Source organism: Bos indicus, chromosome 22 (genome assembly GCF_029378745.1).
Source record: "Bos indicus isolate NIAB-ARS_2022 breed Sahiwal x Tharparkar chromosome 22, NIAB-ARS_B.indTharparkar_mat_pri_1.0, whole genome shotgun sequence".
In the NCBI taxonomy this organism is placed as follows: Eukaryota; Metazoa; Chordata; class Mammalia; order Artiodactyla; family Bovidae; genus Bos; species Bos indicus.
Window position 1 is genome coordinate 1,403,176 of NC_091781.1, and position 25,451 is coordinate 1,428,626.

The 25,451-nt window shown below is 39.0% G+C and overlaps 1 protein-coding gene across 5 annotated transcripts in view; it reads right to left on the minus strand.

The window, feature by feature from the left end:
- Positions 1–12,330: 12,330 nt before the first annotated feature.
- Positions 12,331–25,451, minus strand: part of NEK10 (NIMA related kinase 10) — a 263,826-nt gene continuing 250,705 nt past the window's right edge. For all 5 annotated transcript variants that reach the window (XM_070777294.1, XM_070777296.1, XM_070777293.1 and 2 more), the window contains 3 exons: positions 23,005–23,057; positions 22,866–22,921; positions 12,331–16,025 (listed from right to left, as the gene is read on the minus strand). In XM_070777294.1, coding sequence (XP_070633395.1) covers positions 15,977–16,025; positions 22,866–22,921; positions 23,005–23,057 — 158 coding nt within the window. In that variant the 3' untranslated portion in view covers positions 12,331–15,976. The remainder of the gene's footprint in view (positions 16,026–22,865; positions 22,922–23,004; positions 23,058–25,451) is intronic.

A 25,451-nucleotide genomic window follows, 5' to 3' on the forward strand; every position in this document is an offset into this window, starting at 1 on the left:
TGAACATGAGTAAGAGAGATCCCCACTGTACTATGTGTTAAAGGTTTTCTGCCATGCACAAAGTCTGCTTCTTACATGACAGGTGGCTTAAAACTCAACATTCAAAAAACTAAGATCATGGCATCTGGTCCCATCACTTCATGCCAAATAGATGGAAAAACAATGGAAACAGTGAGAGACTTTATTTTCTTGGGCTCCAAAATCACTGCAGATGGTGACTGCAGTCATGAAATTAAAAGACGCTTCCTCCTTGAAAGAAAAGCTATGACCAACCTGGACAGCATATTAAAAAGCAGAGACATTACTTTACTGACAAAGGTCCATCTAGTCAAAGCTATGGTTTTTCCAGTAATCATGTATGGATGTGAAATTTGGACCATAAAAACAGCTGAGGGCCAAAGAGTTGATGCTTTTGAACTGTGGTGTTGAAGACTCTTGAGAGTCCCTTGGACTGCAAGGAGATCAAACTAGTCCATCCTAAAGGAAATCAGTCCTGACTATTCATTGGAAGGACTGATGCTGAAGCAAAGCTCCAAACTTTGGTCACCTGATGCAAATAACTGACTCATTGGAAAAGACTCTGATGCTGGGAAAGGTTGAAGGCAGGAGAAGGAGGCGACAGAGGTTGAGATGGTTGAATGGCATCACTGACTGGATGGACGTGAGTTTCAGCAAGCTCTGGGAGTTGGTGATGTACAGGGAAACCTGGTGTGCTGCAGTCCATGGGGTTGCAAAGAGTCGGACATGACTGAGTGACTGAAGTAACTACATGACAGGTGAAAGAATTTTATAGAGCCTGTTCATTCTAGTCAGCAAATTGATACCAAAATTTGGAGTCCCTAGTGAAATGTGTGGAGATCTGCATGCCAGTCTTTCTAGGGTTTGACAGAAAGCTGTGTGAAATTCTGTGTCCAAAACAGCCAATGCAGACTGAAACCTTTTCAGCCTGCAGGGAAAGGTTGGCTTTCAATTCAGTCAATGTTTCTCTGGAAGCACTTTTAGGCACTGTGTCCTTTCACTGTTAGGAACTCAACCCAAGTGGCTGGAGCAGGTGGGGTTTTATTTCAAATCTTTGTGTCTGGAAGAACTTTAAAATACCCCTAGCATTTAGTACACCATTTTCTGCTTTGTTATCATCATATAAACTTGCACAACTCTCCAAAATTCTACTAGGCTGAACTTTTTCTAACTACAAAGTTGTTTACCCTTTGGAACTCTGTAATTTATCTGCTTTTTGGTATGCTTATTGAAGGTCAGGGCATATTAGTGTACATTGCTAGATTTCATTGAAGGTGTTTGCACAAATAGGTATTGGGAGAAAAGACTGATACAAACCAGACATAAAGGGGTTAAGCAGGGAATGTCAGTTCAAAACACGTGTTCTACAAGTTTGGGTGCCTGCTATGTGGTAAGTGCTCAACTGGCGGGGGCCACTTGGGTTGGAATGACATGGGTCTTGCCTCTTTTACCTCAAAGTCTAACACATAAACAAGTAAATTTAATACATTGTGATAAATCCTACATCAGAAGTGTGTACAAATACCATGGTAAGTAACAAACATGGTGCAATATGTTCCTGAACACAGTGTAGAGTGGATAAAGTCGGTGGAAATGAGATCGCAAAAGCCAGCATGTGGATGACTTGATATTTACACGGAAGGAAATAAGTATCATCAAAAAAGAACAGGTGGACAGAAATGGAGAACTTAAAGAAAGGGGAAGCACAGTCGAGGATGTTTGTCATGTATTCTCTCATATCCCCATGTCTGTTTCCACATGGGTTCCGATTGCCTCTGTGCTGTATCTAATTTCATACCAAGGCATGGATTTCTAATGACAATAAGACAAAGTCTGGTCCTTGAGGAGCTGACATCATTTTTTCTCACCTACAAACTTGAAAAACTTGAAAAAAGAGATGATCTTATGTTTTCTTCACTTCCAGTGCACCTACACCATGCCTTGGCTCAGAGTAGATCCTCAATATACACTGTGAGAATGAATTAAAGTATGTTATCACCCCTCAGCAGTCAAAGCAGAAAAATAAGTTTCAATACGGAAATTTCAGCCCCAGCTCTGGGATACTCTAGTTACAGGGAAGATGTGCAAGATAATAATTAATAGTAAGAATAATTGCTAACATTAAGTGTTTAGCATGCACAAAGACATGTTTTGAGCATTTTACAAATATTAAAAGAGTTAAAACTCAAGAGCTCCCTGTGAGTTAGGTACTGTTATTATTTTTACAGATTTGGGAACTAAGAGAATTTATTTATTGATTTATTTTTAATATAAATTTATGTATTTTAATTGGAGGCTAATTACTTTACAATATTGCACTGGTATTGCCATACATCAACATGAATCCGCCACAGGTGTACACTTGTTCCCCATTCTGAACCCCCCTCCCACCTCCCTCCCTATACCATATCTCTGGGTCATCCCAGTGCACCAGCCCCGAGCATCCTGTATCATGCATTTAACCTGGACTGACGATTCGTTTCACACATGATATTAGTTTCAATGCCATTCTCCCAAATCATCCCACCCTTGCCCTCTCTCACAGAGTCCAAAAGACTGTTCTATACATCTGTGTCTCTTTTGCTGTCTCGCATACAGGGTTATCCTTACTATCTTTCTAAATTCCATATATATATGCATTAGTATAGTCTATTGGTGTTTTGCTTTCTGGCTTACTTCACTCTGTATAATGGGCTCCAGTTTCATCCACCTCATTAGAACTGATTCAAATGTATTCTTTTTAATGGCTGAGTAATACTCCATTGTGTATATGGTACCACAGCTGTCTTATCCATTCATTTGCTGATGGACATCTAGGTTGCTTTATGTCCTGGCTATTATAAACAGTGCTGGGATGAACACTGGGGTACATGTGTCTCTTTCAATTCTGGTTTCCTTAGTGTGTATGCCCAGCAGTGGGATTGCTGGGTCATATGGCAGTTCTAATTCCAGTTTTTTAAGGGATCTCCACACTGTTCTCCATAGCGGCTGTACTGGTTTGCATTCCCACCAATGGTTTAAGAGGGTTCCCTTTTCTCCACACCCTCTACACCATTTATTGCTTGTAGACTTTTGGACAGCAGCCATTCTGACTGGCATGAAATGGTACCTCATTGTGGTTTTGATTTGCATTTCTCTGATAATAAGTGATGTTGAGCATCTTTTCATGTGTTTGTTAGCCATCTGTATGTCTTCTTTGGAGAAATGTCTGTTCAGTTCTTTGGCCCATTTTGATGGGGTCGTTTATTTTTCTGGAATTGAGCTGCAGAAGTTGCTTGTATATTTTTTGAGATTAATTCTTTGTCAGATGCTTCATTTGCTATTATTTTCTCCCATTCTGAAGGCTGTCTTTTCACCTTGCTTAGAGTTTCCTTTGTTGTGTAGAAGGTTTTAATTTTAATTAGGTCCCATTTGTTTATTTTTGCTTTTATTTCCAATATTCTGGGAGGTGGGTCATAGAGGATTCTGCTGTGATTTATATCGGAGAGTGTTTTGCCTATGTTCTCCTCTGGGAGTTTTATAGTTTCTGGTCTTAACATTTAGACCTTTAATCCATTTTGAGTTTATTTTTGTGTATGGTGTTAGATAGTGTACTAGTTTCATTCTTTTACAAGTGGTTGACCAGTTTTCCCAGCACCACTTGTTAAAGAGATTGTCTTTTCTCTGTTGTATATTCTTGCCTCCTTTGTCAAAGATAAGGTGTCCATAGGTGTGTGGATTTATCTCTGAGCTTTCTATTTTGTTCCATTGATCTATATTTCTATCTTTGTGCCAGTACCATACTGTCTTGGTCACTGTGGCTTTGTAGTAGAGCCTGAAGTCAGGCAGGTTGATTCCTCCAGTTCCATTCTTCTTTCTCAATATAGCTTTGGCTACTCTAGGTTTTTTGTATTTCCATACAAATTGTGAAATTATTTGTTCTAGCTCTGTGAAAAATACCGCTGGTAGCTTGATAGGGATTGCATTGAATCTATAGATTGCTTTGGATAGTATACTCATTTTCACTATATCGATTCTTCCGATCCATGAACACAGTATATTTCTCGATCTATTAGTGTCTTCTTTGATTTCTTTCACCAGTGTTTTATAGTTTTCTATATATAGGGCTTTTGTTTCTTTAGGTAAATATATTCCTAAGTATTTTATTCTTTTCGTTGCAATGGTGAATGGAATTGTTTCCTTAATTTCTCTTTCTGTTTTCTCATTATTAGTGTATAGGAATGCAAGGGATTTCTGTGTGTTGATTTTATATTCTGCAACTTTACTATATTCATTGATTAGTTCTAGTAATTTTCTGGTGGAGTCTTTAGGGTTTTCTATGTAGAAGATCATGTCATCTGCAAACAGTGAGAGTTTTACTTCTTCTTTTCCAATTTGGATTCTTTTTGTTTCTTTTTCTGCTCTGATTGCTGTGGCCAAAACTTCCAAAACTGTGTTGAATAGTAATGGTGAAAGTGGGCACCCTTGTCTTGTTCCTGACTTTAGGGGAAATGCTTTCAATTTTTCACCATTGAGCATAATGTTTGAGGTGGGTTTGTCATATATAGCTTTTATTATGTTGAGGTATGTTCCTTCTATTCCTCCTTTCTGGAGAGTTTTTATCATAAAGGGTTGTGAATTTTGTCAAAGGCTTTCTCTTCATCTATTAAGATAATCATATGGCTTTTATTTTTCCATTTGTTAATGTGGTATATTACATTGATAGATTTGTGGATATTGAAGAATCCTTACATCCATGAGATAAAACCCACTTTGTCATGGTGTATGATCTTTTTAATGTGTTGTTGGATTCTGATTGCTAGAATTTTGTTAAGGATTTTTGCATCTATGTGCATCAGTGATATTGGCCTGTGGTTTTCTTTTTTTGTGGGATCTTTGTCAGGTTTTGGGATTAGGGTGATGGTGGCCTCATAGAATGAGTTTGGAAATTTACCTTCCTCTGCAATTTTCTGGAAGAGTTTGAGTAGAATAGGTGTTAGCTCTTCTCTAAATTTTTGGTAGAATTCAGCTGTGAAGCCATCTGGACCTGGGCTTTTGTTTGCTTGAAGATTTCTGATTACTGTTTCAATTTCCGTGCTTGTGATGGGTCGTCTAAGATTTTCTATTTCTTCCTGGTTCAGTTTTGGAAAGTTGTACTATTCTAAGAATTTGTCCATTTCTTCCAAGTTGTCCATTTTATTAGTATATAATTGCTGATAGTAGTCTCTTATGATCCTTTGTATTTCTGTGTTATCTGTTGTGATCTCTCCATTTTCATTTTAAATTTATTGATTTGATTTCTCTCCCTTTATTTCTTGATGAGTCTGGCTAATGGTTTGTCTATTTCATTTATCCTCTCAAAGAACCAGCTTTTGGCTTTGTTGATTTTTGCTATGGTCTCTTTTGTTTCTTTTGCATTTATTTCTGCCCTAATTTTTAAGATTTCTTTCCTTCTACTAACCCTGGGGTTCTTCATTTCTTCCTTTTCTAGTTGCTTTAGGTGTAGAGTTAGGGTTTTTTTTTTTTTTTACTTTTTTCTTATTTCTTGAGGTATGCGTGTATTGCTATGAACCTTCCCCTTAGCACTGCTTTTACAGTATCCCACAGGTTTTGGGTTGTTTTGTTTTTATTTTCATTCATTTCTATGCATATTTTGATTTCTATTTTGATTTCTTCTGTGATTTGTTGGTTATTCAGCAGCGTGTTGTTCAGCCTCCATATGTTGGAATTTTTAATAGTTTTTCTCCTGTAATTGAGATCTAATCTTACTGCATTGTGGTCAGAAAAGAAGCTTGGAATGCTTTCAATCTTTTTGAGTTTACCAAGGCTATATTTATGGCCCAGGATATGATCTATCTTGGAGAAGGTTCCGTGTGCGCTTGAGAAAAAGGTGAAATTCATTGTTTGGGGGTGAAATGTCCCATAGATATCAATTAGGTCTAACTGGTCTATTGTATCATTTAAAGTTTGTGTTTCCTTGTTAATTTTCTGTTTAGTTGATCTATCCATAGGCGTGAGTGGGGTATTAAAGTCTCCCACTATTATTGTGTTATTGTTAATTTCCCCTTTCATACTTGTTAGCATTTGACTTACATATTGTGGTGCTCCTATGTTGGGTGCATATATATTTATAATTGTTATATCTTCTTCTTGGATTGATCCTTTGATCATTATGTAGTGTCCTTCTTTGTCTCTTTTCACGGCCTTTGTTTTAAAGTCTATTTTATCTGATATGAATATTGCTACTCCTGCTTTCTTTTGGTCCCTATTTGCATGGAAAATATTTTTCCAGCCCTTCACTTTCAGTCTGTATGTGTCCCTTGTTTTGAGGTGGGTCTCTTGTAGACATCATATATAAGGGTCTTGTTTTTGTATCCATTCAGCCAGTCTTTGTCTTTTGGTTGGGGCATTCAACCCATTTACATTTAAGGTGATTATTGATAAGTATGATCCCATTACCATTTACCTTATTGTTTTGGGTTCGAGTTTATACACCCTTTTTATGTTTCCTGTCTAGAGAAGATCCTTTAGCATTTGTTGGAGAGCTGGTTTGGTGGTGCTGAATTCTCTCAGCTTTTGCTTGTCTGTAAAGCTTTTGATTTCTCCTTCATATTTGAATGAGATCCTTGCTGGGTACAGTAATCAGGGCTGTAGGTTATTTTCTTACATCACTTTAAGTATGTCTTGCCATTCCCTCCTGGCCTGAAGAGTTTCTATTGAAAGATCAGCTGTTATCCTTATGGGAATCCCCTTGTGTGATATTTGTTGTTTTTCCCTTGCTGCTTTTAATATTTGTTCTTTGTGTTTGATCTTTGTTAATTTGATTAATATGTGTCTTGGGGTGTTTCGCCTTGGGATTATCCTGTTTGGCCACTCTTGGACTTGGGTGATCATTTCCTTCCACATTTTAGGGAAGTTTTCAACTATTATCTCCTCAAGTATTTTCTCATGGTCTTTCTTTTTGTCTTCTTCTTCTGGGACTCCTATGATTCAAATGTTGGGGCATTAAACATTGTTCCAGAGGCCTCTGAGATTGTCCTCATTTCTTTTAATTCGTTTTTCTTTTTTCCCTCTCTGATTCATTTATTTCTACCATTCTATCTTCTACCTTACTAATCCTCTCTTCTGCCTCCATTATTCTACTATTTGTTCCCTCCAGAGTGTTTTTGATCTCATTTATTGCATTATTCACTATATATTGACTCTTTTTTATTTCTTCTAGGTCCTTGTTAAACCTTTCTTGCATCTTCTCAATCCTTGTCTCCAGGCTATTTATCTGTGATTCCATTTTGTTCAAGATTTTGGATCATTTTCACTACCACTATTCAAAATTCTTTATCTGGTAGATTCCTTATCTCTTCCTCTTTTGTTTGGTTTGGTGGGCATTTATCCTATCCCTTTACCTGCTGGGTAAAGGAGGTCTCTGTCTCTTCATCATGTTTATATTGCTGTGTTTGGGGTGGCCTTTCTGTATTCTGGCAGTTTGTGGAGTTGTCTTTATTGTGGAGTTTCCTCGCTGTGGGTGGGGCTGTACCGGTGGCTTGTCAAGGTTTCCTGGTTAGGGAAGCTTGCGTCGGTGTTCTGGTAGGTGGAGCTGGATTTCTTCTCTCTGGAGTGCAATGAAGTGTCCAGTAATGAGTTATGAGATGTCATTGGCTTTGGAGTGACTTGGGGCAGCCTGTATATTGAAGTTCAGGGCTGTGTTCCTGTGTTGCTGGAGAATTTGCGTGGTATGTCTTGCTCTGGAAATTGTCGGCCCTTGAGTGGTGCTTAGTTTCAGTGTAGGTATGGAGGCATTTGATGAGCTCCTGTCGATTAATGTTCTCTGGAATCAGGAGTTCTCTGGTGTTCTCAAGATTTGGACTTAAGCCTCCTGCTTCTGGTTTTCAGTCTTATTTTTACAGTAGCCTGAAGATTTCTCCATCTCTACAGCACCATTGATAAAACATCTAGGTTAAAGATGAAAAGTTTCTCCAAAGTGAGGGACACCCAGAGAGGTTCACAGAGTTACATGGAGAAGACAAGAGGGAGGAGGGAGATAGAGGTGACCCGGATGAGATGAGGTGGAATCGAAACAGGAGGGAGCAAGCTAGCCAGTAACCACTTCCTTACGTGTGCTCCACAGTCTGGAACTCTGAGAGATGTTCACGGAGTTGTACAGAGAAGAGAAGAGAAAGGAAGGAGACGGAGGTGGCTAGGAGGATAAAGGGTGGAATCCAAAGGAGAGAGACAGATGCAGCCAGTAATCAGTTCCCTAAGTGTTCTCTACCGTCCGGAACACACAAAGAGATTCACAGAGTTGGGTAGAGAAGAGAAGGGGGGAGGGAGGAGATAGAGGTGACCTGGTAGAGAAAAAGGAGAGTCCAAAGGGGGAGACAGCAGTCAAGCCAGTAATCTCGCTCCCAAGTAAAAATGGGTACTGAAGATTGGGTTCTTAAAGGTACAAAATTGATAACAAATACCACAAAGCAAAGATTAAAAATCTAGAGTAGAGGTTGGATTTTCAAAACTACAATATTAAAGAGAAAAAAAGTCATAAAAATTATAAAATATATATATGAAGTTTGCTTTAAAAAAATAGGGTCTCTCTTTTTTTTTTTTTGCAAAGTAATAGTAGGTTATAAAAATGAAAATTAAAGGAGTAATAGAGGACTTAAAAATTAAAAAACTAAAGAATGATAGTAAAAATAGTAAAAATATATCTAAGGCTTTCTCTGGTGTTGTGGGCAGCGTGGGGTCAGTTCAGTTTCAGATAGTTCCTTAATCCGGCTTATATTTCTCAAGATCTATAGGCTTCTTCCTATATATTCGGTACTAACTACAGGGTGTTAATCCATTGCACCTGTCACGTCCAAGGACAGGTGCAGTAGTGTTTTAGCTTCTTCTGTTTGCTGGTCTCTTCAGCGTCTAATTTCCGCCCTGACACAAGGGGGTGGTGGTGGACACTTTTTTAGGCCTGACTGCCCCGAGGGCAATCTGAGGGAACTAACTTGGGCTAGCAAACCAGACTGTGGGATAGCTACCACGTGAAAAGCCCTAACCTAAAACACCGCCAGACCCGCTCACAGAACAAAGGACTGAACAGAGCTAGCTGGCTGCAGACCATCCCCCTCCGGTGACAGGCAGCCAGAGCCGGAAGTGGGCAATTGCAGCCCCAGAGAGACATTATCTACCAAACTACAAGCAGGCTTTGTTGCTAACTAAGACTTCTTGGGATTCTGGATGGTCAACATCCGCCTGAGAAGGTGTGCCGGTTGTACACACAGAAAACCAAGCGGCAGGGAAGGGAGAGGCGATAAGTCGCAGCGACCGCACTCACTAAACACTGGTCACCTGAGCTGCTCGGACCTGGGAAGGGCACAAAACGCAGGTCCAACCGAGTCTGCGCCTCTGAGGACTACCCAAGTACCTGAACCTGAGCGGCTTAGACCTGAAGTGCACACAACCCAGGGCTGGCCTCAGACAGTTCCCAGCAGAGCAACCTAGAGCCTAAGCAGTGTAGACAGGGAAAGCACACACGCCGTGAGCGGGGGCAGGCCCAGTGTGGCCGAGTCAATGTGAGCACATGCCAGTGAGAGTGTTTCCTGGTGTTTGGAAACTTCTCTCTTTTTTAAGACTCCCTTCCTTGGATGGAGACATTACTATCATTCTTTATTTTTTTTAATTTTTAATTTTTAACATTTACTCAGCATTCAAATGTTCTTTTGATGAATTTGTGGGGGAGAAAGTGGTCTCCCTGTCCTATTGCTCAGCCATCTGAGGACCGCCTCCCCAACACAGAGAATTTAAATGACTTAAGTGAAAAAGCTGAGATTAAACTGGACCCATGAAAAAGGGAGTGGTAACCCATTCCAGTATTCTTGCCTGGAAAATTCCATGGACAGAGGAGCCTGCTGGGCTAAAGTCCATGGGCTCCCAAAGAGTCAGACATGACTGAGTGACTAACACTTTAACTTTTCTAACTGGATCCAGCACTTGACAACCACTTGTACTGCCTTTCTAACAAGTGAGACAATGCATGTGATTATGATTTTTACCCTAAGACAAACTGTAAAACTATGCTATGCTATGCTATGCTAAGTCACTTCAGTCGTGTCCGACTCTGTGTGACCCCATACACGGCAGCCCACCAGGCTCCCCCGTCCCTGGGATTCTCCAGACAAGAACACTGGAGTGGGTTGCCATTTCCTTCTCTAATGCATGAAAGTGAAAAGTGAAAGTGAAGTCGCTCAGTTGTGTCTGACTCTTAGCGACCCCATGGACTGCAGCCTACCAGGCTCCCCTGTCCCTGGGATTCTCCAGGCAAGAACACTGGAGTGGGTTGCCGTTTCCTTCTCTAATGCATGAAAGTGAAAAGTGAAAGTGAAGTCCCTCAGTCGTGTCTGACTCTTAGCAACCCCATGGACTGCAGCCTACCAGGCTCCTCCATCCATGGGATTTTCCAGGCAAGAGTACTGGAGTGGGGTGCCATTGCCTTCTCCGAATTGTAAAACTAACCCACTGCAAACCGTAAGACAAAGTTCCTATGATTTCTCTTTTCACTCATATTTCCTCTCATCATAGGAGCCCAGGTCTAGTCTTAGACCTTGACTAACCTGAAGGATGATTAGAATTAAAAGACTGTCTTTTACATATGTATGGAAGAAACCATAGCATGTGTATGTGTGTGGGAATCCAGAAGAAAAGAAAAAACTAATGATGGAAAAAAAGGAAAAACAATCCAAAACAGGAATTGGCTATTTTGGACACAGAGCTTCCTGGCCCTTCTGTCAACTGCTCACCACCTGGTGACTCCCTGCTGAATGACAACAGGCACTGGGGAATCACTAGCCTTCTACTCACCCTCTGGCTTCTCAAAGTAGCTTTTATTGGGGGATCATCCCACCTCATTGAAAGGTTTCCTCTATGGTAAGTTGAGATTTCACTTCTGAGTACTTGCATTTATTCACCCCCCTCACTGTTAATGTTGGGTTCATCTATCCTTTCTGGATATAAGGTATCCCTGAACCACCTCTATTTCTTTCAAAATTCATGAGGTAAACACAGAGAACATGGAGGGCAAGGAAAGCTAAAATGTAATGCCATCTATAAGCCTAATGATTCTTTTTCAGAATCCTGACTCAACTTATACTTGAAATGTAGAACTAAATCATGGGTTAAGAATATTTTTTGAGACATTAGTATGACTTAAAGGTACTAAGGTCATAAAGCATTTTTTCCCTCTTGGTTTGTTATTTCTAGTTTGAACTTCTTTCTACTTGTTTGCAAAAACATCAGCTAATTTTTCATTGGTGAGTTCACCAGATTAATTCCAAGCATCCATTCAGGCTTGTTGATTACCTACCAAAATGGCAGTAACTTTCTATAAAGACAAAACTTCATCTTTGCTTAAGATGGGCTACTTTCAAATGTTAACATTTAAAGAATCACATATTTGCTATAATATACTTTCTCTATAATACACTTATGCTACCTCTGGGTACAGTGCAAAACTTCATACTGCAGAATGAAGAAAAGGAAGCTTTTCACATTTAGAGGAATAATATTGTTTTCAATTGAGAGTAGAGTTCATTTACTTTTAGCATAAAGCAATACACTGCATTTTAAAACTTTCACATTACTAGTTAATTGCTATATATGTATAGTAAAAAAAAAAAAAAAAAAGACTAGCATACCTCACATACCAAGAATGCTATATGATTTTAGGATGTGTGACCTTCACCTTTACAGGCAATTATCGTTCATAGTCCCCGAGGGCATGTAAATTTGCAGTATCCACCAGTCACCCAGTCAGAGTCATAAAATATTTCCTGTCCCCCTTGCAAATTTCAAAACATCGTGGCAGGATTGTGATTAAACATAATAGTCATATTTACATCATGCAGTTTAACTGTAGTGACACACATAAGAATTTCTTTATCACAAAGTCGTTCCCCTGAGACCTTTGTGTCTTCCTATCAATATAGAAAATAGCATTCATAGGTGAGCACATTGTTAGCAGCATATTTCAATTGGAAAAATAATCCATCCAAAACTATGTAAATTTCTGCCAAAGCATACAATCTAAAAATATCATAAAGTCATATGTAAACTACACTTGCTATCCCATTTAGTTGTTGAACGTGAAGAATTTCATGTTTGGGTGGAATTTCATTCAAAGAGCCCCGGTTGACACACAGAAGTACTGGGCTTCCCTTGCTTGGGAGGCCTCTGCAGTTGTGTCTCCCACGTGCTGAGAAGCGGAGTCAGCGCTGATGCCCATGCTGGTCTCTCCTGTGAGTTCGGTGCTCATGAATACACACCATAAACAAAGTAAAGGCAAAAACAATAAAAGTAGCTTACATTTTTTTTTCCTGCCTTCATACAGAAGCTGAAGCCATTTCGAAAGGAATCCAGCATACTTGATATGCACGGTTCCTCACCATTTCAAACAGAGTCATAGCAATAAATATATTTTTCAATTCTGCATATCAAAAGGAATGATGTGGATTCTATGCATACTGATACTGATGAAATTCACTAAGCAATATTGTCACCATCACACATCTTAAATGTGAGTGGTAATTAATTGATGATATTGCTGGAATTGTACATAATTAACAGGTCCTATTTAGTTTTTGAACATCAAAATTCATAGTATTTATATTTAATAAATCATAGGTGGTATCTCTAGGAAGACTTTAACTGCAATCCAGTTCCAACATTTGGGTAAAATTCATAACAATGTTTCTTAATTAATTCTGTTTTAAGATGCCAAAACAGATGCACACACATCACCCAGAACCAGACAGATGTCCACACAAAACTCAGCAGCATTTTCCCAGAAGTTTTCTGAATGCATCCATGAGCTCTGGGTCTAGTGTCCATTTCATTATTCTCTGAAGAGCTCTAATTAAATATCACACATCTGAAAGTAGACAAAGTTAGCAAACAGCAAGCACATATGCCTCCTACAGCCACCTCCCTGAGAATGAAATATTCCGCTTTTAAAAATGAAATGACAATTTCAAGGACACATATTCAGGTAGACCTGGTGGATCAACACATAATGAACTGAAGTATTTGCATATAAAAATGACCTGAGAAGACTGATTCGATTCGTATTGTCTCATACAAATATTCAGTGAATATTAGATGAACTCACATGGATTTCGTTGCACAACATATCATTTTAAAATTATATAAAAAGAAGAGAAAAAATGTAAATGTAATCAGGAAAAGATTGAGACCTATTAAGTTCAAGTAACAATCTCTTTGCACTAAAAGACAGTTTAGACAGTCAAAACAGAAGGATGCTTCTCGTTTTTATTGGGAGAGGTCCTTCTTTGCTAACCTTACTGCTGAGATGTGGGCCCCTGCACAAAACGCTTGCTTCACAACTGTCTAACCTCTTAAAGTCTTGGTCTTGCACTGGGAGAATGCTGATTCAGTGACTGTGGTAGTTTAAGAATATACTATTTTGGCAAAAGAATGCATCTATCAGCTTAGAGTTGATGAGCCTAACACTGCTGTTGAAAAAGGCATTCATTTGCTTATTTTTGTTCATTCTCACTAACTTCTAGCATAATAAATGCCATTGTTATGATCTAGAAGAGTTAGTATGATAGAATATTTTGCTCCTTTTCTGGTCTATAAGGTCAACTATATGCATTTAAAAACCTTCAAATAAACAACTTCTCTTCTCTTACCAAGGTGTGACTTCCGAATACTAATCTTTTCTACACCTTTGTAGAAGGACTTTACGGTTCAAACTTTCACCCTACATCTTGGTTTATCTCTAGGTACTGACTTCTGTCACAATGAAAATTTATTCTTCTCTAGGCCTGTGCCTCTTGTACAACAAAGGCATGTGCCCATTCCATACCTGAAGAAAGAAAGAAAAAATAATTGTGCAGGTTCAAATTAAGCTGGAATAGAAATACAATTTGTTTCTGGTTTAAATCAACACTATCATAACCTTTTGATTTCATATGTAAATTTCACATGTGGATTAATTTGATTGAAAGCTAAAACTGAAATTTATTGCTGTATTCTCACTTATTACTGTTAATTACAGTGTCTTTGAAATTATGAATTTGGCTTAAAGAAAAGGATCATTGGCAATTTTCAAAGGCACTAGCTAAAGAAGAATTGGATATAATTTAAGTACTAAATACACTAATTGTAAAAATTATATGGAGTCACATTAAGAGATTTCCCCATACTATAGAAAAGATATTTGTGTTTCAACCACTGTACTAAATTTTATTTGATCACACTAAAAATATATCAATGTAAATAAGATAGAAAGGAAAGTGAAGTCACTCAGTTGTGTCCAACTCTATGTGACCCCATGGACTGTAGCCCACCAGGCTCCTCCGTCCATGGGATTTTCCAGGCAAGAGTACTAGAGTGGGGTGCCATTTCCTACTCCAGGGGATCTTCTCGACCCAGAGATTGAACCTGGGTCTTCCGCATTGCAGGCAGACTCTTTACCCTCTAAGCCACCAGGGAAGCTAGAATTAGAAGTAAAAAGCATAATTCCAGCTTTAGGTGACTAATTATTTAGATTTAAAACACTCCCTGAAGAGCTTCCTTTGTGGCCCAGTGGTTAAGAGACCACGTTGCAATGCAGGGGATACTGATTGGATTCCTAGTCCAAGAAGATCCCACGTGCCGCGGAGCAACTAAGCCCAGGAACCACAACTACTGAGTCTGCACTACAGAGCCAGTGAGCTGCAAGCACTGAAACTCCCGTGCCCTAGAGCCCAGGCCCTGCCACAAGAGAAGCCACCACCAGAGAAAGACTGAAGGCAGCAATGAAGACCCAGGACAGCCAGAAATAACTAAACAAATTGATTAACTTTTAAAAAATGCCTTAGTTAGAAGCACAGTCTGACTTGGTGATAATTTCTTGACATTACACCAGTTATAAGAAGTCAGTAGAAGAGACTTTTTAGCCCAGTAAGAATCTATAAGAATTTTCCCCATAAATTATCCCCACACAGGAATGGGACACTGTTTTGGCATTCTGAATTCTCTTTTCTAGAGACATCTCAATGAATAAAGAAGAAACATATTTTATTATATAACTTATTTTCATTTCAAATTCTCAAATAATAAAACCTTAAAAGCAATATAGGTAATTTTAGCTAGAGAGTTAGAATGTGGAATATTGCATCTCTTTCATAGACTCTATGACTCTTCAAAGTGCTCTAAGGACACTATGAGTGTGATTAGCAGCAAAGCATTAGCCTAATCTAAACCTCCGTCTTACCCCTACACACACACACACACACACACACACACACACACACACACACACTGTACATCCATACATTCTATTGGTCTAACTTAAATCTGACAACCTGACAGGTATTCCCAGAGGCTGTGCAAGGTCACAAATACTGTCCACACTATATCACGGTTCAAGATCACTAGCACCCACATGGTTAAGGGAAAAGCAATCCTTTCAGTAAAACAAACAAATAAAACTACACAATATTTCAATCACATATTCTGAATTTCTTTTACCATTAAAAAATTGATGGATACAGTGAATTACCCAATATTACTGTTCTGAGTTCTATAATTTTCTTTATCTAAAACTATACATAGAAAGCTAGATGCCTTTAAACATAGTTTTAGCAATTCTAAGTAAAAAGTATTTCTTTGAAAAAATATGTCATTTTTTTGTTTTCTTTTTAACTTGGAGGAAAGTCCTGCAAGGAGCGAGTTTTCTTCTCATAGGTGAATTCTGCAGCAGTTTCTCCCAGGAGTACACTGGAAGCCCCGCTATCCTGTATCTGTGTATCCCAAGGATGGAGCCTCGTAGCACTGGATCTCTAGAAAGAGGCCCTGCGGGCACTGTGGCATATTGGTCTTTTCTCTTCCATACTCTTGGAGTATCACCCAGTCCTTGGGCATCTTGCCAGTAGAGGCTTCAGTCCAGAACTTGACCTTCACTGGGAAAACCAGGTCCGTTTAAAGTGCAGCACGTTCATCTTTTGGTTGGATAATTCTTGGTCCCCCATGGATAGGAGTGATACCTAGAACATTCAGAAGTAGAAAGTGTTCTCTACAATCTCAAATATTTTAGTTCACACATTCAATTTCAAAAGCAGTAGCTCAGGTATACAAGTAAATAAATGAATAAAATGGTGATTCTAAGCATAAAATGGGGAGATTTTTAGAAAGCTGCCTTTTGCTTAAGTTCAGTGCTGACATTGTCTTTCTCAAATTATAAGTTTAATAGTAACTGATAACTCTATAGTGGAAAAATTAAAGCCTATCCCAAGTAGCTTGTACATTTAATGCCTATTTTAAAGCAAAGCAAGTTGAATCAATAATTTCTTTTTACCGCAACACATATTTCATTGTTAAAAAATAAAATATTAATGTGTGCTGTGCTGTGTTGGGCTCAGTCACTCAGTCATGTCCAAATATTGGTAATCCCATGGACTGTAGCCTGCCAGGACCTGAATGATATGCTCATTCTCTATTCACCCACAAAACTGAACAGTTTTACTCTCATAACAACAGTGATATAATTAAGGCAAGCTAGATGGTATCATTCTGGTGAGAAAGCTAAATATTAATGTGTGTAAAATATATTTTTGTGCAATATATTATACAAAGATGGGCACAATAAAGGACAGAAATGGTATGGATCTAACAGATGCAGAAGATATTAAGAAGAAGTGACAAGAATACATGGAAGACCTATACGAACAAAAAGATCTTAATGACCCAGATAATCAAGATAGTGTGACCACTCACCTAGAGCCAGACAACCTGGAGTATGAAGTTGAGTGTGCCTTAGGAAGCATTACTATGAACAAAGCTAGTGGAAGTGATGGAATTCCAGCTGAGCTATGTCAAATTCTAAAATATGATGTTGTGAAAGTACTGCATTCAATATGCCAGGAAATTTGGAAAATTCAGCAGTGGTCACAGTACTGGAAAAGGTCAGTTTTCATTCCAATCTAAAGAAGGGCAATGCCAAAGAATGTTCAAACTACCATACAATTGTGCTCATTTCACAATCTGGCAAGATAATGCTCAAAATCTTTCAAGCTAGGCTTCAACAGTACGTGAAACCAACAATTTCCAGATGTTCAAGCTGGGTTTAGAAAAGGCAGAGAAACCAGAGATCAAAATGCCAGCATCTTTTGGATCATAGAAAAAGGAAGAGAATTCTAGAAAAACATCTACTTCTGCTTCATTGACTATGCTAAAGTCTTTGAATGTGTGGATCACATCAAACTGCGGAAAATTCTTAAAAGAGATGGGAATACCAGACCACTTTACTTGCCTCCTGAGAAAACTGTTTGCAGGTCAAGAAGCAACAATTAGAACCAGACGTGGAACAACAGACTGGTTCAAAATTGGGAAAAGAATATATTAAGGCTTTATATTGTCACCCTGGTTATTTAGCTTACATGCAGAGTACATGATGCAAAATGCTGGGCTGAATGAATCAGAAGCTGGAATCAAGATTGCTGAGAGAAATATCAATAACCTAAGATATGAAGATAACACGACCCCAGAGGCAGAACGGGAAGAACTAAAGAGATGGGGAAAAATAGAAACAGTGACAGACTTTATTTTCTTGGACTCCAAAATCGCTGTAGACAGAGAATACAGTCATGAAATAGAAAGACACTTGCTAAGAAGAAAAGCTATGACAAACCTAGACAGTGTATTAAAAAGCAGAGACATCACTTTACTGACAAAGGTCTGTATAGTCAAAGCTATGATTTTTCCAGTAGTCATGTATGGATTGGACCATAAAGAAGGCTGAGTGCCAAAGAATTTATGCTTTCAAATTGTGGTACTGGAGAAGACTCTTGAGAACCCCTTGGACAGGAAGGAGATCAAGCCAGTCAGTCCTAAAGGAAACCAACCCTGAATATTCATTGGAAGGACTGATGCTGAAGCTGCAGCTGCAATACTTTGGCCACCTGATACAAAGAGCCAACTCATTGGAAAAGACCCTGATACTGAGAAATATTGAAGGCAAGATGAGAAGGGGACAACAGCAGATGAGATGGTTGGATGGCACCACCAATTCAATGGATGTGAGTTTGAGCAAACTCCAGGAGATGGTGATGGACAGGGAAGCCTGGAATGCTGCAGTCCATGAGGTCACAAAGAGTTGGACACAACTGAGCAATTGAATAATAGAAATATATTTAATCATACAACCCTGCAAGTGAGCACAAATAGAGCCCTCCTAGGGCTTTCCTGGGTTTTCCTGGTGGCTCAGATGATAAAGAATCTGCCTGTAGTGCAGGAGACCCAGGTTCAATCCCTGGGTTGGGAAGATCCCCTGGAGAAGGGAATGGCTACCCACTCCAGTATTCTTGCCTGGAGAATTCCATGGACATAGGAGACTGGTGGGCTACAGTCCATGGGGTTGCAAAGAGTTGGACATGACTGAGCGACCAACACTTTTCACTTTCACTTTTCAAGGCTGGCCCAGTTTGTTTTGACCTTGTTTTATTTTCATTGCACTCTCAACTCAGTCCTACTTCCCCTCCCCAAATCCCTCATTTGGGCTAGGGCTCCCTGTTGCTGTCTCTGTTATCTCTTTAACTAATGCAGCATGCTGTGCCTGAGACATTCTTCCTACCCTCTGCCCAAGAAGCCTCACCATTATTTAAACACTTCTATGTATCTTCCCCAAAGAGAGCTAGTAGCTAGATAATGGCCTTCTGAGACTTTCAGGTTGAGAATGGCATCTCTCTGTTTCTAACTAAACATGAACCCTGTAATCTAAGCTGCTACGTGCCATATCTTGGCTTAGTGCTTTAATTGCTGTCTGCATGCTTTGTAGACATATGTATAGGTCTGACTGACAGTCTTAAGTTGTAAACTTGAATAACACAGGGCTTATGTATGTAATTCTCTCTGTATGACAATTAACCAAGATCACTTAATAACATTTTGCAGTGGTGACCATGATGAAGATTAAGATGATGATAACAACAGCCGATCTGAGTAGATACTGGTGGAGTAGTTAAAACAATGTTTCATTTTTCAAACCACATTCTAAGGAAGGCTATCTTAACTTGTGTTCCAGGTAAAATATGAAGAATCACTAGGGTAAACAAGATAAACAGACTTCTTTCCTATAGCATATCTCAAAGTCTTCAATATAGTCATGTGTGTCAACATTCTCCCAAAACAGAAAAATGTACATTCAGGATTTCCCAAATATATTTGGTCATGAAACTTTATTTCTCAGGGAACAAATATTGTCATCTTTGATAATACTGCATGTTTACAAAACCTATTTGGGAAAAGAGACTCTACTGATTCTAAGTATTGGTTCTAATTACCTCTTCATGTTCTGTGATATTTAGCACCCACTACCCTTTGAGTCAGGGTTAATCTAAGACCCCAGTTCAATTCCTGGGTCATGAAGATCCGCTAGAGAAGGGATAGGCTATCCACTCCAGTATTCTTGGCCTTCCCTTGTGGCTCAGATGGTAAAGAATCTGCCTGCAATTGGGCCCAGCTGGTAAAGAATCTGCCTGCGATGGGGGAGACCTGGCTTGGATCCCTGGGTTGGGAAGATCTCCTGGAGAAGGGAGAGGCTACCCACTCCAGTACTCTGGCCTGGGGAATTCCACGGACTGTATAGTTCATGGGGTTGCAGAGTCGCACACAACTGAGCTACTTTCACTCTCACCCTTTGACTATGGAAAAATCAGGACTGCCACAGCTAATTTGATTCATATTTGGAATTATGAGCACTTTCAGTTTATGAAGTGTTAGGTCTTTCCATGTGGAGCCTGACGTATTTCTTGGAAATTAATTGGGAATATCAGTAAACAAGTAATGGTGTTAAGCACAACTCAGGGTTATTTTTACTAGTAAAGCATGAAAACTCTTTCCCCCAATTATATATTCTATCACTGCTATTAGAAACTGAAAAGGGAGTATCATGGTTATACAGATTTCTGAGTGAATGATTCATTTTGATTTGGAGCATTTTAAGAAAATTTGATGTCATTTCCATCATATCTTGCTTTAACTTGATCATTTAAATATCTTTGTATTCTAGTCACAATTCCAAAAATAACCACAAATAACTTTTCACCTTTGTTATCAGGTATCTTAATATCTGGACTTCCCTGGTAGCTCACCTGGTAAAGAATCTGCCTGCAATGCAGGGGACCCCAGTTTGATTCCTGGGTCAGGAAGATCCCCTGGAGAAGGGATAGGATACCCACTCCCGTATTCTTGGGCATCCCTAGTGGCTCAGATGGCAAAGAATCCACCTGCAATGTGGGAGACCTGGATTCAGTCCCTGGGTTTGGAAGATCCCCTGGAGGAGGGAGTTGAAATTCACACCACTATTCCTGCCTGGAGAATCCCCATGGACAGAGAAGCCTGGTGGGCTGCAGTCCATGGGGTCTCAAAGAGTCGGACACAAGTGAGTGACTAAATACAGCATAGCATCTTATTGTCTATTTACCATAAGAAGAAAATCTACAATTTCTTTTAGTACAGGAATGTGTCTTTAGAAGTAGAAGTAATGCTTGATTTTTTAGAAAATTGTTTATTTATTTATTGGCTGTGCTGGTCTTCGTTGCTATACACAGACTTTCTCTAGTTGCGGCGAGTGGGGGCTACTCTCTAGTTGCGGTGTGCAGTGTTCTCATTGCGGTGGCTTCTCTGGTTGCAGAGCACAGGCTCCAGGGCATGTGGGCTTCAGTAGCTGTGGCAGGCAGGCTTAGTTGCCCTGTGGCATGGGGAGTCTTCCCAAGCCAGGGACTGAACCTGGGTTCCCTGCGTAGGTAGGCAGATTCACAACCGCTGGATCACCAGGAAAGTCCCAATGTTTCATTTTTTTAAAAACTTAATAATAGTAGAATTGAAAAGGATAAAAATAAATTTTAAAATAAGACTGAAATTATTCTAAAAAAAGAAAAGATAAGAGCTCTTGTAAGAGCTTTCCTAAGTTCCTGACACACCTGGTTTTTCATTATATTTAGTTGACTTCCTACAAAAATTTGAAGTATTCATTGCCCATGATCCTGAGTCTTTGAGAAAATGCAGATTTAAAAAGTGATTAGTATAACTTTTGCCCCATTACAAGCCGAGGGCACTTGAAATAATAAGCTGCCAAGCGTAAAGAATGGAGACATTTGTATTATCCATGGAAGGCTGGGTGTACTCAGATCAAGAGGAAAGAAAGAAAATTCAAAATCCCTCCAGAGATGGGAGGAGGTGAGTGATTATGGATATGGTGATTTCTATCAACAGTATACCTTTGGTAAATAAGAATAACTCATCATTTCTCTGCAGTTTCAAATCATAACAGATCTAAATGTACAAAGATAGTATTTTGGAAATATATTATCAAGCCAAAAGAGCAAGCAGGTGAATAATTTTATCTGTGATTCACAGAGCAATTCATTGAAACAGGGAGGGAAAAAAGGTTGGAGACTGAACCTCAAAAATGAATCTAATTTCCATATAATGATCTTGATAGTATGTTCTTGAGACCTCTTTCTCTTTCCATGGCTAACAGTTATCTTTGGGGAAGATTTCTAGAATAATTTAAATAGTGGTCACCAGATAGCTTCATTAGCTAGACAGGAAGGCAGTTCATCCAGGTAGAAAGGGCTAGTTAGGGAAAATAAACTCCAGAGAACCATGCCTCCTAAAGCAGTTTTGGTCATATAGGACATGTAAGTGGTTACTCATGGTCCAATGTGGTGATTCTGTTATGAGTGGCCAGCTCATGTACAGCAGACAAAATCAGGGTCCATACCCCCACATTCAAAGTACTTCAGTACACCCGTGGCAGATTCATATTGATGTATGGCAAAACCAATACAATATTGTAAACTAATTAGCCTCCAATTAAAATAAATAAATTTATATTTTAAAAAAAGTACTTCAAACATGACAACCTGGTGCCCAATTCCCAACACCTGAATTTCTTTTCCTGAGCATTTCTCTGACCTCTAGAATCTACTGTCTCCACCTTTACAGAAGGCCAGAAATGCCAGGTAACTAACATCTCCTGGGGGAAAAGTACTCAGAAAATGACTAACAGAAATTAGAGATAAATACCAGCCCAGCTTCCTCAGTCCACGAGTGGGAGAACTGAAGCACATGTTCCCCACTGGCTCTCAGATTTCCGCAGTGTGATCAAGCTCCACATACCACAATGGTAACTTGCTTGAAAACGAAGGCTTTGTTGAATTATTTCTTCAATCCCCTAGCAGAGTTTCTTGGGATTGCCTCTCAAATAAACTAACTGTACTCAAATCTTTTTGCCCGAAACTGTGCCCAACAGTAAAACTGCAGAAATCCAGAGCTGAATGAAATTGATAGAGTATATTTTTAGAGCACCAATGATGATTATTTTAGAAGATAACACACAGCCCCAGTAAATTGAAGTTTCTTATTTAGGGTAAGCAAAAAGGAACACATAACAACAAATCCTTCTCCCACAAACATTTCTTAAATTCACCAGAAGTGATTCTTTGTTTAGGTGGATTTTCCCCCTTGCATTCTATACAAATAATGGATAGGTTTTAGTTATGGAAATTTGAGTTTACAGCTCTTCCAATATGGGACAAATGTTTAATTTTTTTGAAATGTAGAAATACTTTTCGATTTCATTATGTTCATTTTTTATGGGAGTAAATTACTACTAAGCTATCACTCTTTTCCAACTAAGAATACAGCAGCTGCACCCATACAAAAGATGGGGAACATACATTCTACCCACGGTTGTATCATTCTGAGCCAAGCTATTTTACAAAAGTGTTTAAAATAAAAGGTGGGGGTGGGACCTCTGGAGTCAAGGCTAGAGAAATTAAATCCAGTGTTCTATATTGAACTTTCACATTTCTAGATCTCACCTGTTAGAAGTAAAATTGTAATAGCCACTTTCCTCTAAGACTTCTTCAATCACAGTCTAAAGTTGAAAAAAAAAATCAGGTTAGTATTGAATTAAAAACAACAAAATAAAATCATTCAGAGGCAGTGCAAAAACCTCACCTGCATCTGTTCATATGTTATCCCCTCCTCCAAATCAAAGCTAGAAGGTAGACCTGGAAACAGATAAATTATGAAAAGTCTGACATTTGGTTCATGTTTTCTTCAGTTGTACTGGCAATTAGAACTCATGTGTAATGAAAACAGGTCAGTTCCTTAGTGATGAAAATTAGTACTTACAAACACATTCTAAATTATCTTGGCTTTTAGGGTGGTGATCACAAAATAATACACAAGATTTACAGGAATTGCTCATGGTGTAAATTGGCCAATTAAGTTAGGGGTGTGTGTGTGTGTTAAGGACAGGTGAAAAGTGATTCTAAGCATAAATTTCCTGATAAGCAAAAAAAAAAAAAAAAAAATTTAGAAACTCTCCTCAATCCATCAGCAAAAAGAGTAGATATGTTCTAGAAAGAGAATAAATTCTCAGAGGAAGGCAGAAATAGCCAGTGGACTATGTCAAAGATCTGACCATTTCCTATGGTTTCCCAGTAGGAAAATACATTTGAAATTGGAGGATAATAATTCTTTTGAGGTTTGGCATGAGTATGATACACCAGCACGTTGACCTACCCCAACACCACCCAAAGTAATGTTGACCAGTTTCCACTCCAGTCAATCCACACTTACTCATGTGGACGCCTGGGAGTTCCCCTGCCACTTAGGAGAGAGAAAAGTGATTGAAGATTAAGAGGATGCATGAAGATGTGAGTCCTGGCAGCTTGGTTTTCAAGTCCAGCTTAGAGGCATTGCCCAAAGTGCTCCTTGGTTCTGCTCTCTTTGCTTTTGCCCTTCTGCCATGACAAGGGACACAGCTGGTCTGCTCTGGGACGAGGCGTCCAGCTTCTGGAACAGCCTGTCAACTCCCTCTCAGGCCACTGAGAGATTTTCAGCAGAGCTCCTCACTCAGCAGGTCTGCTGTGGTAAGAAGTCTGGCCTGTGACTGACCAACATGCCCTGAAGGATGCTTGTAAAAGCAGATGACTTCAGTTAGTATGATCATCTCTAGGCCCATCCATGTTGCTGTAAATGGCAATATTTTATTCCTCTTTATAAGTAATATCCCATTGTATGTATGTATGCATATGTATATATATATATATACATGTACATATATGTATGCTGGTGATGGACAGGGAGGCCTGGCGTGCTGCAATTCATGGGTTTGCAAAGAGTCGGACACGACTGAGCGACTGAACTGAACTGATATATATATATACCATATCATACTAAATTAAGTAAGTCAGAAACACAAATTTTATATACCACTTATATGTGGAATCTAAAAAATAATACAAATGAACTTATTTACAAAACAGAAACAGACTCATAGACATACAAAACAAGCCTCTGGTTACCAAAGGGGAAAGAAAGGGGGATGTATTAGGCATATGGGATTAATAGATACATAGTGACCCAGTGTTAGTCACTGGTCATGCCTGACTCTTTGCGACCCATGAACTGCAGCCCGCCAGGCTCCTCTGTCCGTGGCATTTTCCAGGCAAGGATACTGGAGCGGTTTGCCATTTCCTTCTCCAGGGGATCTTCCCAACCTAGGGATAGAACCTGGGTCTCCTGCACTGCAGGAGATTCTTAACCTCCTGCAGTTAATTTTTAACTGCAGATTCTTAACCAGCTGAGCTACCAGGGAAGCTCCCATACATGCTACTATATAAAAAGAATAATAATGATTTACTGCATAGCACTGGGATATTCCGTATCTCGTAATAACTTTTAATGGAAAAGGAAAAGAATCTGAAAAGATTATATATATATATATCTGAACCACTTTTATATATCCCTGAAAATAATGCAATATTATAAATTAACTGTAGTTCAATTAAAAATAAATAAAAGCAAAAAATTTTAGATAACAGTTTATTTTGATCTTAGAGATTTCTCAGGGACTATTTTAAATGAAATTCTACCAACCCAGGTTAGCTTTATCCCAGGAGTCCAAGACTTAGGGCAAGTTTGATAATTAACACAGGACATGATTTGCCTAAATTAGGCAACAACAAAAGCACAGCAGACTTGAAGATTCTTTTTGCCTAAGGAAATGGAAAGTTTTCATTTAACCATATAAGCCTCATGTCTGTCTGCCCTACTGAGAGATATAACTATAGTTTACAGGGATTCAAAAATTACTTAGGAATTCTGTAATCTTGGAGTAGCTTGCAGATCTCTTCTGGAGGTCAAATATCCCAAGAAGGTCCTTATGCTGAGTCCCTATATACTGGCTAAGCATATTTTTATATAGTTACACTGATCCTTCCTATAATCCTAAAATGTAGGTATCATTTTTATTCCCATTTTATAGGAAAAAACCTGGGATTCAATGAGGTCAAATAATTTTCTCAAGATCAGTTACTAAGTGGTTTACCTGAGATTTGAATGTAGGCATCCAGGTTTACAGAATACGTGCTTTTAATCCCTATGTTATATTGCCT